Source organism: Netta rufina, assembly GCF_964035555.1.
Source record: "Netta rufina genome assembly, chromosome: 1".
Classification (NCBI taxonomy): Eukaryota; Metazoa; Chordata; class Aves; order Anseriformes; family Anatidae; genus Netta; species Netta rufina.
The window spans coordinates 63257912-63272236 of NC_140123.1; the positions used below are offsets into that span (position 1 = coordinate 63257912).

General features: G+C 37.7%; 1 protein-coding gene across 3 annotated transcripts in view; it reads left to right on the forward strand.

The window, feature by feature from the left end:
* TFDP1 (transcription factor Dp-1) overlaps nucleotides 1-14325 on the forward strand; it is a 40973-nt gene that overhangs the window by 19814 nt on the left and 6834 nt on the right. For 2 of the 3 annotated variants that reach the window (XM_084292602.1, XM_084292601.1), the window contains exons 4-7: nucleotides 4530-4636; nucleotides 9059-9180; nucleotides 10835-11000; nucleotides 11194-11340. In XM_084292602.1, coding sequence (XP_084148728.1) covers nucleotides 4530-4636; nucleotides 9059-9180; nucleotides 10835-11000; nucleotides 11194-11340 — 542 coding nt within the window. The remainder of the gene's footprint in view (nucleotides 1-4529; nucleotides 4637-9058; nucleotides 9181-10834; nucleotides 11001-11193; nucleotides 11341-14325) is intronic. The other variant, XM_084292603.1, reaches the window with a different exon arrangement.

Genomic DNA, 14325 nt, shown 5'->3' on the forward strand with positions numbered 1-14325 from the left:
CTGTTGCGCGCTCTTTCTCAAGTAAAGAAGACGTAAAGACTGATTGCATCAGCAAATGGCACGGTGCCTAGAATGAGTGGGATTTCTGTTGAGGTGAGGGGTGCTTCAGCCCAAACACTTTGACACAAAACACCAAATTCGGAGTCACTACTGTTACATGAACTGGAGCAGTCAGTGCTCAGGGGGATCTATTGCCTTGTCTGCAGAGGGCACTGTGTTATCTCAGATGTACTGTCTCTTTTTCTGTGACATCCCAAATTCTTTCAAGAGTTTATAATTATACGTATCACCACTCTGCTAAAATTCTGCAGGAGATTCTTTATTCGTGGTGAAATTCTTGGGTTTGTTCTCATATGCTGGTAAGGGCATATGAAAGAATTCAAGAGTTCAACCCTGATTGAAATCAGTAACCAAAGCAGACTATTTAACACATTTTCTGTATGCAGAAGACACTTAACTGTCTACAAAGACTTCCAGGTAAATATTTTTTTCTTAAAAATAGTGTGCTGCTGCTTTTGCTGTTCAAGTTTTATATGACATTGCTCCTTGATCCCATCTCTCTCTATCTTCTGTTTGGAGACATTCTGGAGCTTTACAGTAAAGAAGTTCTGCTTGCATTGTGGTTTATTGATTGGTAAGCTGCTAAGAGCTTACCAATGCTTGGGAGGCTGAGCATTCAGTTAGTAGTTTTGTCCTTCGGTGTATGTATATATTTATTTTTTTTCTGTGCTTTAGCTGGCCTTTTACCATGTTTTTTGAAGTCTTAATTTCTTTAGAAGAAAATGCAAGGAAAAAAAAACTTTAGAAAAAAATGTGAGGAACTAGCTGCATTAATACATTTGTTTTGAAAAGGAAGAAGAGTTAGTGCCAGGAAACTGTTTGCAAACTTGCGGTTTTAATTTTTACATGCTGCAGTGTACACTGTATCTTGGCAATAAAGTACAAGATTATCTGGATGGCAGTGATTGCTGTAAGAGTAACAGTAATTAACAAATGGTTAGTAAAATTCCTTTGAGAAACTGAGCTGTCAGTCACTTGCAAAGCTAAGTTAATAACGTTATTTCTGCTTGTATACTTAAAAACAATTTTCACTCCACACACACTGAAATCAGAGCATTATGAGCCTTTGGGAAAAAATGCAGTTGGATGCTAGAACAACTTTTGCAAGTCAGGTAAATGAGGAAGTAGGATGCATGAAGCAGAGACAAATTGAAAAAAATCATTTTTTAAAAATATTTTTCCTTTAATTGAGCAGTCTTTAATATGCTGTTTTTTATGGGCGGACTTTGACTTCTCTTGGAACAGAGGTGTGTTGCTGTTCTTCCAGTTACGTTTGCATTTCCTTGCCAATCAGCTTGTGCGTACAGACAGCCCTACCTTGGTTGGTTCAGGGGCATGGATTAATGCTGGCACAGTGCCACAGAAAATGTTAATGTAATTAAAAACTTTAAAGAAGCATAACGTATACCGTTCCTTTCATGCAGATGATGTAGTTGCAAGATAACTTTTTGTATTCCTAGAATTATTTGAATAATGTAAGGAGGCTGGAGGCCATCCAATCTAGCCTTGGATCAAAACAGGGGCAACTTCAAAGCACAGAGCCTTGAGTACTTGAAATTTTTATGTATCTCCAGGGAACTTCCTAGGCAACCTGTTCCTGTGCATTGCCATTTTCATTGTGTTTTTTTTTTTTTTTTTCCCCCAGTATTTAACTGGAATTTGCTGTGTGCAGCAACTTGAGACTTGCCTCTCTTCCTTCTGCTGTCATCTCTGCAGCTCCCCATTTGCTGTTTGAAGGCAGTGATCAGATGCCACAGACAGACCTCTTGTCCTGCCTTAATGTGTCCTACGGGCTGAACACACCAAGCTCCCTCAGCTTCTCCTTGCACGTCATAAGCTCCAGTACCCTAACAGTGTTGGCAGCTTTTTGCTGGACTCTTTCCTCTTTGTGAATCCTCTTGCACTGTGGCCCCAAAGTTGAACAGAGTAATCCAGATACAGCTTAGAGTGCAGGCACAGAAGAGAATAATCACTTCTTTTGCCCCTGGTGATCTCTTCTAAATGCAGCCCAGTGTGCTGTTAAGCCTTAGCACAGAGGTCCTGTCCACCAGGACCCCCTTGGGTCCATTTCTGCAGAGCTAACCACTTGATTCCTCACCTCTGCTGTAGCATGGAGTTGTACTGGACTGTTACAGGTGCATTTGTCTCTGCTGACTGCATAAGCAGAAACAACATGATAGCATAAAGAATTGCTTTGGTTTTGAACACATCAGAAGAGTGAAGTCTGTGTGTCTGTAAAATTGACAGATGATGAAGATGCTTAGGGAGCATCTAATGGCAAGACTGCTCTTTGTGAAGTTGTCTCACTGAAGTATAAGGACCTAGCAAAAGTACTTCTGGCACTGTGGCTTGGAATAATCCTTTTATGTGCGAGTAATATCCTACCAGGATAGAAAGGGACGTACCTGGCACTGATTCTTGGCGGGCTTGAAATGCAGATGAGGAAGTTGGGGTTCTGTTTGGGAGATCAGTTGAGAGCATAACAACGAAGAGAATTAGTAGGCGTGGGTAAATGTGATACTGGGCAGGAGTTAACATGTCTCCCTCTAGAAGGAGGGGAAAAGGGAAGTTAGGAAGTTATGTCTTCTCAAAGTCAAGCTTTGAAAGAATCAACAAATGTATGGATAAGGGATATCTAATCAGTGTGATGTCCTTGGATTTCTTGAAAGCAACAGCAAAAAGACATTATCAAGGTCCTTAATTGGCCTGTTAAAGAAACTAAGGTGTCAGAGAATGGGACGGTCCTCTTATGGATTAATAATTGATGAAAACTAAACCAGATAAAATGAGGACCCCTAGTGAGCTCTTGACACTCAGGAGAGTTATTAAGTCCTTGTAGGCTATATTATGAAAACATGAAATCAGTGTCTGCTGGGGAACAAACAAATCAAATTTTCAGAATTATTTGGGAAGGAATAGGGAGTAAAATAGAAAAAATAAAAATGTTATTGTATAACATATATCATTCATTTGTCGTGAATAATGTGTCTGTCCCATTCAAAAATCTCAAAGGGTGGGAGACCTAGAAAGTGTACAGGCAACAAGAACCATCAAAGGTAAGGAAAAGGCACTGTAACATGAGAGATCAAATAGATAAGGGGGCATAACTTGGGGAACCAGTTGCAGCTCTTATACGGGAAGGGGAATCTTCAGTTTGCTTTCCTGTTTTTCAAGCAATTAGAAGCCTTAAAAAAAAAAAAAAAAGGCACACTGAGTAGCTGAGCAAAGATGCACAAGCAGTACTAGTCCAAATAGTTTATACTGCTTTTTACTGCATCCTGCAAAGAGGAAGGCTGAAATGAAAAACAATGATACTGATGGCTGTACTTGAAGGAACAAGAAGGCGTAGCAGCCTTCCTTGTGTGACTCTGAAGGAGCATTCATAAGTTGGAAAGAATGATGGGCTACAGCATCCTATGTTTTTGTGGGGCTGAAAATAACTCTTGAGTGAAGCTGTCAGTTTGTCACGGTACAGTAATTGCAGCTTGGAAACGCAGGCCTTCTGGAGAGGAGGGATTGTCTCCAACTTTTTGTTGACTACCTGCATGCGTAAGAGGGATGGAGGGCATCAAGGACTGGTCAGGGTTCCTCCTGATGCAGCTATTGCAATAATTATTGTCTCTGCGTTGGATAAAAGGAAAAAAGAGGAATGGGAGTTGTGCCATGCCCTTCTGACAGGGAAAGAGCTGTCAAACTTCTCACCTTATTTGCCCCATGATTCTTTTTCAGTCCTTGTTGCTTATTTATGTAAAGACTGGTATGGCGCATTAAGTCACTACAGACACCTGGCGTAGAATTTTTGTAGTTCAACTGTTGTTTTATGTGGCTTAAGGCTTAACCATCAACAGGGACTATGGATGGCTTGTGAACAGGAAGAGAGCAGCTTTCCCTGCAGGGTTGGTCTACTGTGTTGCATGTGTTTTGCTCAAGTACTGGTTTCTTGTGTGCTTCAGTTCTTTAATTCCCTGCAGCTGGAAGAGGGTACCTAAAAGTTGGTTGGGAATACTCTCTTGGAAAAGCTTGTGCTAACCAAATATAACCTCTTACAGACCAGCATGCCTCAGAAGGCTATGTTGTATGCTGGGGAATTGGGCTTGGTTTTGGGGCAGTGTGGGAAAAGGTTTCAATAGCTGCAAAAGAAAGGGTGTAGACAAGGAGGGTAATCCTTCTATCAGATACCAGTTAGCTCTCTTTGGGAGAAAAATTGGAGTATGAGGAGTTTAAACATGCTCAGACTAGATTGCTGAGCTGTAAGGTCACACAGGAGGAAGTTTAAGACAACATACTAAGAATCTTGTTCTAAACATTTTTTTTTTTCTTCAGATGCATAAATGCTACGTTTATGTTGTCTCTCTGTGGAGCTCAGAGCTAGTTTCTGTTAATATGCATTGGTAATATCTCTGAAACTGCAGTTGCTAAAATAATACAATGTGGCTGACCTGAAGATTTGTACTTGTATTTGTTTTTAGGAGTTGTTTCTCTATTGGCTGTACATCCCTCTACAGTAAATACACTCGGAAAGCAGCTCCTGCCAAAAACATTTGGACAGTCTAATGTCAACATTACACAACAAGTGGTAAGGAGACTTTGCATTGTTTTTTCTTATTGATTACACATACTGTAAATCTGAGTTGTAGATTGATATTTGGCATCACTTGTCATGTGCAGATTGTCTAAATGTTTCTAATTTTAATGGACTTACTACATTAGAACAAATGTGCAGAAAGAAATGCAAAGATGACTGTCAAATCAACATACCTGAATATTCAGGTGGCCTTATCATTCATTAATGTTGCCACTTCTAATCAGTGGCTCTTCCAGATTCTGTCATAGAGACATGTAAATTTAATTCCATTAGCACGTTTTTACTGAGATTGAAGTCAGATGGAACAAAATTGAAAGCGGTACTACATTTTTTAATGCTAATGATGATTTTAGATATCCTTCTGCTTCAGTGCTTGCTTCTGCTCTGAGTGTGAGGTATGTGAAATTAGAGGACTCAGAACCTAATAATGCAGTAGATAATACATGGGTTGTGAGAAGTCATTTCTATATTGGTCAAAATTAAGATCAACTGAGAGTTGGTCTCAGTTCATCTTCTGGAAAGCTACTGCAAGGTATAAACATCTAGAATTTAATTTCTTACATTTGGTAATACAAGAGCGGTTTTCCATCTCCCTTGACCAACTCTGAGCTCTAGGGACTGTTTTATAACTGTGGTTGCCTATAACTGTTCCACTTTAACTGCACAGATGTTGTGGAAAGTCCACTCTCTCTGTAATAAGCAGTCTATCTGTATAATTGCTCTATCTGTATAATTGCTTATTGACTATACTTTGAAACTGTGACCATGCTCAGATAGCTGCTCTGGTACGGCTGTCAATTCGAAGAGAGCCTGGAGGTGGGGAGGTTGACACGACAACCAAACCAAACCTCTACATCCACCAGTGTTCTTAATTGAATTGCAGCAGTGCAACATGAACTATGTTCAACTCCTTGAGCTTCACATAATGTGAGGAGGCCCATCTGAGACAGACTGAAGATACTTGAGTAGCGAAGTATCAGTATAATTGCAGATCATTTGTGCTGAACTACCAGTGGTGGTGGTGAACTAACTCCCTCCAGCAATTACTTGAAAGCTAGAGTGCATTAAAATGAGTTTAACTGATGCTGCCTCTTTAGTAGGAGACAGTTTGTAAATAAATACTCCAAACAAGGAAATAGAGTTGCTAGGCATTAATTTCACTAACCAGCAGTAAGAGGAAGATGGTTTTTGTATAGATCATAGATTGTAATGACATGTGGGTTATCTCTTCCAGGTTTTATTGCTAGGCTGTGTACATAGTAGATTTTAATGTTGAAAGTGAAAGGTAACTTAAAAAAAAAAAACAAAAAAACAAAAACAAACCAAAAAAACTTTTCTCAAAGTACCAGAGCCACGGTTTAATAATTAAATGACAAATTATCTGATGCCTTCTTAAACTTTGAACAATGAGTAAATAAATGCATGCAAATCTGTTTTGATATCTGTGTGTGTATATTTACACATACAAATCACATATTTAAATTGACAAATGCTCATCTGTATTATAATGACTAATTTTGCATGGTAAGATTATTAAAAATTTTGATTCTGAAAGAACCAGTCTTAATATAATAGTCTTTGGTAGTATGATAGCTATGTGAAATTCACATTCTCAGTAATAAGTTCTTTATCGCTTTGCTCAAATATTCAGAATAAGACAAAAATAAATCTTGATGAAATAAGGTCCCGTATCACAGCATATTTGTATGGGCTGTTATTACCAATACAAAATTAAATGCTTGGTTATATGTCACGAAAGAAGAGGTGGAGTTTTTTATTTTATGTATATATAAAAAGAGAGAGAAACCCTGGATAAATTTCTTCTGGCTTTATGATTTAGAAGGACAGCAAGAATTTTCTGTCAATAAGCCAAATGTTCTTGAGGATCAGAGTTACTGAGTTGGCTTGTGACCCTGTTCAACTTTCTAACCCTTGACTGGCAAAACCAGTTTTTTAATGCTTAAGTACTTAATTTCCTGAGCCTGTGTTCTTTGTTCAGGCAGTCTGATTTCTTCTTAGCAGGAAAATGTACGTGGGGACAGTGTTTAGTACAGTGAAGTGGTTTGTGTAGACTCTTGCTGTTTGCTGTTCTTTTCCATGGTCTTGATCTTAGTGGTTCTTAAGAAGCTGGATTGCAATCTCGTTCTCCCTGTAAATCAGGAAACTTTAGAGAACAGCAGACATTTCTTTTTTCACTTCTGCATTCTTTGCCTCTCCTCTCCCTATTTTCCTTAAAAAACTGTCTTTTATAATTGCACCCATAAGCTTTTGTTTTAGGATGTTCCTAGTGACTCAGTACTGCCTAACTCAGTATTTTTTTCATTCAGTCTTTCCTGTTTATGAGCTCATTTGTGAAAGTTAGGGACATCAATGTTCCTTTTAAGGAGCCAATAGCACCAAGTAGTTCTTTAGCAGAATCTGAAACTCTAGGCTGTAGGGTGTTCTGTAATATCAATACTTGCTGCTTCAGATTTGATAAGATGTTTGGTATAGGCAGCTGCTTTGTTAAGGAGTTTTCCTTCACTTGCTTACAAAGTAGAGAGGCTCACCGGTTATCTCTGAAGTCCTGGAGTATCTCCGCCATTTGTGTCCTTCAAATACTGAAAGAAATTGGATGTGTTTGGAAACAATGTAATGCAGTTACTGGTAGATGATAGGCTTAGAATTTGTACATTTTTAATCCAAAATCCTATGTGGCAGTCCTCCTCTTTAAGAGGTTGTAGGGATGCATCTTTCAGAAAAACATGAAAATCACCTGTTTATAACTGCAAGAGTAATTAGATTTAAAATGGCTATTAAAAAACAAACATCCCTGCCATGTTGAAGTTCCTTTTTATCTGTAAGGTTTATTTCCATTCTACAGAAAAACAGTATAGAGTTTTAACGTGTGGTTGTTTGCTATATGAAGACTTTTCAACACATGAGAGAAATTATTAGAATTTTTTAAGGAAAGATCTTGTATTTCTAAGTTTCTCTCTGAGATATGTATCATTTGCATAACATATAAGCTTAAATACTCTGCGTAAAAGTTGAACTTTTTAAATGTATAACCTGAAAGCATATGATTCTGGCTAGTTTGCAGACTTCTATGAGTTAGATTGGGAATGCTGAGCGGGTTTTGAATTTACTAAACAGACTTCACTTTTCCATTCTAGAAATGAGTGTGGGTTTATCTCCATCCATTTACTTCTTTGTACTGCTGAATGTTTAACGACACTACTGAGCACAGTAGATTTCCAGTGTTTGCTGTTGCCAAATGGTTTGTTTTTCTCCGAGTTTTATAGCTCCCCTCCCTCCCTCTGTATGGGTTTGGCTTCCCATCTTTATGCACTGTGTTATGTGTTAGGCACCAAGGTGATGGTGGGCTTGTTTGTGGAAATGGGAAGCAAGGGAGTAGGGTGGGACCCTCTAATTTTAGCCTCTGCAAGAAAAATGTTGTCATTTCTACCAGTTCTCTCTAACTGTATCCTCAAGAATAAAAACTGGCTGAGAGCTTTCCTCTCTTCTCTGTTGTCTGTGTTACCTGAGCAGCACACTGGCTGTCCTCATGGCATTCTGAGATGTTGGTGAACCAGACACTTTTTTTTTTCATGAGATCAGTGAAAGTGAAAAGGTTGTGGACAGAATTGCTGGGGGGTGGCTTCAGGAATTGTGGTCATCTAAGGGCAAAAAACAAAGCAGTGGGATCAGACATCTCAAATATGCCTGGAGATGTTCATTCCAACTCTTCTTAAAAACATTGTCAGAAATGGCCTAAAACAGGAGGTTAAAACAGCTAAAGTTTTTGGTCTGTAGTTGGCAGAGAACTGCCAGTAGCAAAATTGATGGTGTTTTTATTTATTTATTTTTTTTTTCCTCCCAGGGAGAAAGTGAACTGGTTCACATACACCCAGTGCCTGTTCTGTATCCCCCACCCTCATTCTGTTTTCAACAATGAGCAGTTTTGGTTATGAATAGTAGGGGAGAGTGGTTGGCTTTCTGTAAGGATTGGAAACATTTTAACTGGATGGTTTTGTTTCAACTTTGAAGTTTTTCTACTTTATTCTTGCAAAGGCTAAATTTTTGAAACTAGCTTGGGGAGTAAACTTTAGATTTTACTGGTGAGGCAGGCTGTAGCTAAAGGAAAATGGAATGCTCTTGTCTAAAACCAAAATCTGCAGTAAGTGAGAAAGCATGAAAAGCTTGCTTAGGAAGGGTGAAACATAAATGATTATTACTTAGGGAGTGCTCTAACTGTGTAACATGTAGTCCGAAGATTTTTATGCTAATGTGTATAAGTTGAAAACATCTAATAGAAGTGGGTAGAAACAAAGTATTATTCATGCTTGGATAATACATCACTTGAATATTGCAGCATCTGAATACCTTGGAATACCTATGCTTACTTTCCAAATGATTTTATCTTTGCTGTAGGTTATCAGTACACCTCAGAGACCTTCAGCGCCAAATACTATCCTGGTAGGAAGCCCACATACACCTAATACACATTTTGTATCACAGAACCAGACTGCAGATTCTTCGCCGTGGTCTGCTGGGTGAGCTAAATAAAAGTTGCAAAGGATTAATAAATTGCTTGAAATTTTTGTTCTGAATGTTCACTGTGATAGTGCATGGTAATCTTCAGGTGGTTTGTGTGAGAAGGACAGGTTACTTACCTTTCAACTAAGAGCACTTCAACATTGAAGTATACTATATTAAAAATAGGCATAGTCATACAGGAATGAATATCTGCTCATTTGTCATACAAGCAAGTAGAATATTTTCTGTAAACACTGACAGATTTTCTCATGTTACTTGGATTTAGAGAATTCAGCTCCTAAAAGGACACAAGAATTCACCTGATTTGATTCACGTTTTAATTTGGCATTTCTATTTTGCTGGGTTATTTCCAAGACAAGACAGTATACTTCAGATGGAAAAAGTATATCCTGAAGAATTGTTCTAAATCAGAATGAAGTCTTTACTGCAGATAAATTGTAGATACAATGAACGTGGTGTTATGTCTTTTGTTGTGCAAGTTTGATTTTAAGGGTCTCTCATTAACTGTAGTTGTTTTAAGACAAATTATCGTCAGTGTCCTGTTACACATAGATTTTCTACTTTGGAATTATGATGCATTTGAGAAAATGAGAGGTTCTATTTTTGATACTAATTCTGTTGATACTTAGATTTCTCTAAAAGTTACACAGAACTTTTTATGTGAAAGACATGCAGAAAAAATCATTACACTTCATCTATAGTAACTTTGAAGCTTTTGTAACAGCTTCATAGAATCATAGAGTGGGTTGGGTTGGAAGGGACCCTAAAGTCCATTTGGTTCCAACCCCCCGCCATAGGCAGGGACACCTCCCACCAGCCCAGGTTGCCCACAGCCCCATCCAACCTGGCCTTGAGCACCTCTAGGGATGGGGCAGCCACAGCTTCTCTGGGCAGCCTGTGCCAGGGCCTCACCACCCTCATGGTAAAGATTTTCTTCTTAATGGTTAATCTAGACGTACCCTCTTTTAGTTTAAAGCCTCCTGGTCCTCTCACTACACTCCCTGACAAAGAGTCCCTCCCCAGCTTTCCTGTAGCCCCCGTTAGATACTGGAAGGCTGCTCTAAGGTCTCCCTGGAGCCTTCTCTTCTCCAGGCTGAACAACCCCAACTCTCTGAGCGTCTCTTCATAGGAGAGGTGCTCAACCGGTAAAGTGAGTTCAACAAGTGTATCTGTTCAGTCAGTATCAGACTTGGAACAATATTCAACCAACATAGGCTTTTGTTGCAAGACTAGATGGGCTATCTTAAAAAAAAAAAAAAAAAAAAAAAAAAAGAGAGAGAAAAATAAATTACCTGTTCTAATTCACTTCTCATTTTAGCCTTTCCCCCGTCTTGAAGATTGTAAGGTTTTCCTTACTGACTTCTTTAAGTAACGTCCCTGTCGTTAATGTATCTGCTACTGGAGCTAGCAGAGTTGCCAAAAAGATAAATCTGTATTGTGTCTCAGCATAAAGATGGTAGAATTGTTACTGTAAGTTTTATCAGGGGAGAGGGGAGAAGAATATCAGGAAAAAAATATGTTGGAAAGGGGTGAGGAGTGTAACGAAAGGGAAGACTTGCTTTTTACTGTAGCGTGCCTGTATTTGCAAAAGCAATGTTAAGTATTCCAAAGTTCAAATCTTCTTAAATTACATATTATGTGTATATTTAGGAAGCGGAACAAAAAAGGAGAGAAGAATGGCAAAGGTTTACGTCATTTCTCTATGAAGGTTTGTGAGAAGGTACAAAGAAAAGGAACCACTTCGTATAATGAGGTGGCAGACGAGTTGGTTGCAGAGTTCAGTACCACTGATAATCACATTTCACCAAATGAATCAGTAAGTAAATGGGGGGGACGAGTATATGTGAACTGAATGGGGGAAGATAAATTTCTTTAGATTTGCATTTCTTTTCCTCCTGCTAAATGAAACAGTTCAGATACTACCCAAGTTTACCCATTTACTGTAATACATTTTATTTTCAAATATTTTTGTCACAGGTATGTTTTTGATTAATGCACTATGTCTACAGCAGGCTTATGACCAGAAGAATATTAGACGACGTGTCTATGATGCCTTAAATGTCCTTATGGCCATGAACATTATCTCTAAGGAGAAGAAGGAAATCAAATGGATTGGTCTACCTACTAACTCGGCTCAGGAATGTCAGAATTTAGAGGTATTTATATAGGAAATTCACAATGGCTTCGTGTTTGCATAAAAGTTTACTTGAATATGTTTTTATCTTGCATGTGATCTTCTGAGATAGCAAGATAGAATAGTTGGATCTCTTTTGATACTTCCCCACACACACACACGTGTATTTACAGAACACACATCTAACCAGACTGCTTGAATAGTTTTTTGAAGTAGTTCTTCTATGTCAGGAGCAACTCTGCCACACAACACTTAAAATATATGTGAAGTGGTTCCGATTGGAAGTTAACCAAAGTGAATAACTAGTGTACGTTTCCACTGCAGTAGTGGTGGTCAAAGCTGAGGCAAATTGTTTTCTCCCAATGCCACACAAATAATACATCTGCAGTGTTACTTATCAATCAGTATATGCACACAGCGTTCCTTCTTTGTTGCTGTAGGTCATTTTTGTTTCTGATAGTTGTTTTACATAAACATGTCAAAATTTTTTAGTACAAGCCTTGGGAGAGAAGCAAAATGTTTAATACTCAGAGGTATTCCTAAGTTCTGGCAGAATTTTTCCTTTTCATTTATAAGTATCCTGAGTCCTACGCTTGCAGGATAATAAACTTACTGAGGTTTACAGAGGTCAGTTTACTTTATCAGAAGAGAATGAGGTTTTTTTATTTGTTCTTAGTGTGAAGTTCCCCTCTGTAGAACTTAAAGGCAGCACAGAAGCAGACAAGTTGAGAAAAATAGTTTGGAACCTATCTAAAAAGGCCTAATTCTGTGAACATTTTTGTTTGATAGTTATAACTGTTTTTTCAGTTGCCAATGTAATTGCTGTCTAGGTGAAGAAAATATAACAGACCTAATCAATCTGAGTTTGATTTAAGTAAGATACTTAAATTAAAATTATTAGGGTGAGAGAGTGACAATCAGGGCATTTAAAAACTAGGGTGAAGTGGTTTGAAGATGTCTGTTCTGTGTGCTGAATAGGAAATCAGTTGTCTGGGAGGATTTTCAAGCTGATGTTTTTGAATCTGTCTCATAAAGTGTGGCATTGCCGGTAGTGTTGGAGCAACAAAAAAAAGATGCATGGCTTGTTCTACTGAATTTAATGCCATGACTGATAATGTTCTAAAGAAGGGTGGGATAATATTAGTACTGACAGAAGAAGCAACTTAAAATGTTCAGTGAAATTTCATGCATTTAAGATACGTAGAATGCTAATTTCTGATATCCAAGTGAGAACTTGTTAATTGCAAGTCACAAGAGGAGAAAGGGGTTCTGTTAACCATGGAATAATTGAGCCACAAGTGTAATGTATTTTTGGAAATGGCAAAAATTATAATGCGTTGAGCTTGCTCAAGGAATTTGCAAGATTCTTCCCTTCCCCCATTATTACTTCATGAATGTTCTAGCTCCAATTTTTCTGCAAGGTCTGTCGACATTTAAATTGTTAATGACAGTATCTGGAAAGTTTTTATAAGTTTTGTTGTTTTTCTTTAACAAGCTTAGGGAGGCTAATATTGTGAAATTGTCAAGCATAATAAACTTTTTTTGACTATTCCAGTTGAAAATGCTTAGCCTCACCCTTAAACTGTTTAAAAATTAAAATAGTTCATAAGGGAACAAATTACGCAAAATACTACATTACGCATGTAGTATTGTCTTCTTAAACTTGTATTTTCTGTGTAAAAAAGAGTATCAGAAATGGTAAAATACATCCTAATAATGCAAAAAGGGTTATGGGGGTCAGTTAATAAGGTCTGTATCTTGAATTAATATAGAAAGTGTAGTTTATGTGTATGTGATAGGAAAATATCTCAGGTCATTTGTGGTAAGCCTCTATTTTTTTGGAAGGAGGCAGTTATTTCTAATGCTAAATTAAAAGCACTTAGTCTTTTTTTCATTAACATCATGCCTTTGCAGTTTTTTCGACAGCATATGCTTGTAATTTTTCATCAAAAGCGGGCACAACTGCATTCTGCATGTGAATTGTTTAACTCCATTCATTTTGTTCTTAAGTGCATATTTTAAGGACATAGGAACAAAGATTTGTCTTCAGATGAGTGGTCTGTCTATACTAGTGTGTTGCTGGACAATAGCAGTAAGCTAGGAAGGAGTATACAATTAGAGAAAGCAATTAATGATGCCTTCTCCTTTAACTGGTGGCTCAGGCACAACCTGAGATAGATGTGTCTATATATCCTTCTATTTAATAGTCTTCAATTTTGAACAAAGTTTGCCTTTAACATTGAATCTTTTATGGCAGTGAGATTTTCAGCTGCATTAGGAGTTTCTTATGAAATACCTTTTTGTTTGTTTTTAAAGCGTACTCTATTTAGTTGATATCCTCTGGTGTCTATTTGTTTTTTTTTTGATTGGAAGTGATAGTGACCCAGTCATTCATTTTCTCCATGTTACTCCTGGTTTATAGTTATCTTCCTCACCGTCCCACCTTATTTTGTTCTCCTTCCTAAAAAGTCTTAACTTATTCATTATTTCCTGGTATGGAATCTATTCCATACTATCAATTATCATGGTTGTTCTTTTATGTGGCCTTTTTGAAATAGGAACCCAAGACCTACAGAATCTAAGATACAAAACTTCAGGGTTCGTACGCTGATGTAGTGATAACTTGTGTTATGTTCTCTGTTCCTTGTCAAGTAATTAAAATTTCTGGCTATGTACTGAGCTGATATTTTTGTAGATATTGTAGTTGAAGATCACTTTACTGAGTGGCAATTCGTAATTCAGAGCTCGTCACTTTTTCTAAAATTTGCATGAATAGGATTATGGTTTCTCACATATACCACATTATATTTACCAGCATTAATTTTGATGGTTTAATCACACAGTGCTACAAAGGCACTTCCTATGTACTTTGTGATGAGCGCTCTTCTTTTTACTATGCCAGATAGCCCAACATTGACAGCAAATTCTGTCACCTTGCTGTTCATCCCCTTATTCTGATTCTTTATAATTTGAGTAATAGTCTGTAAAAGAAATCTTTATGAGAATC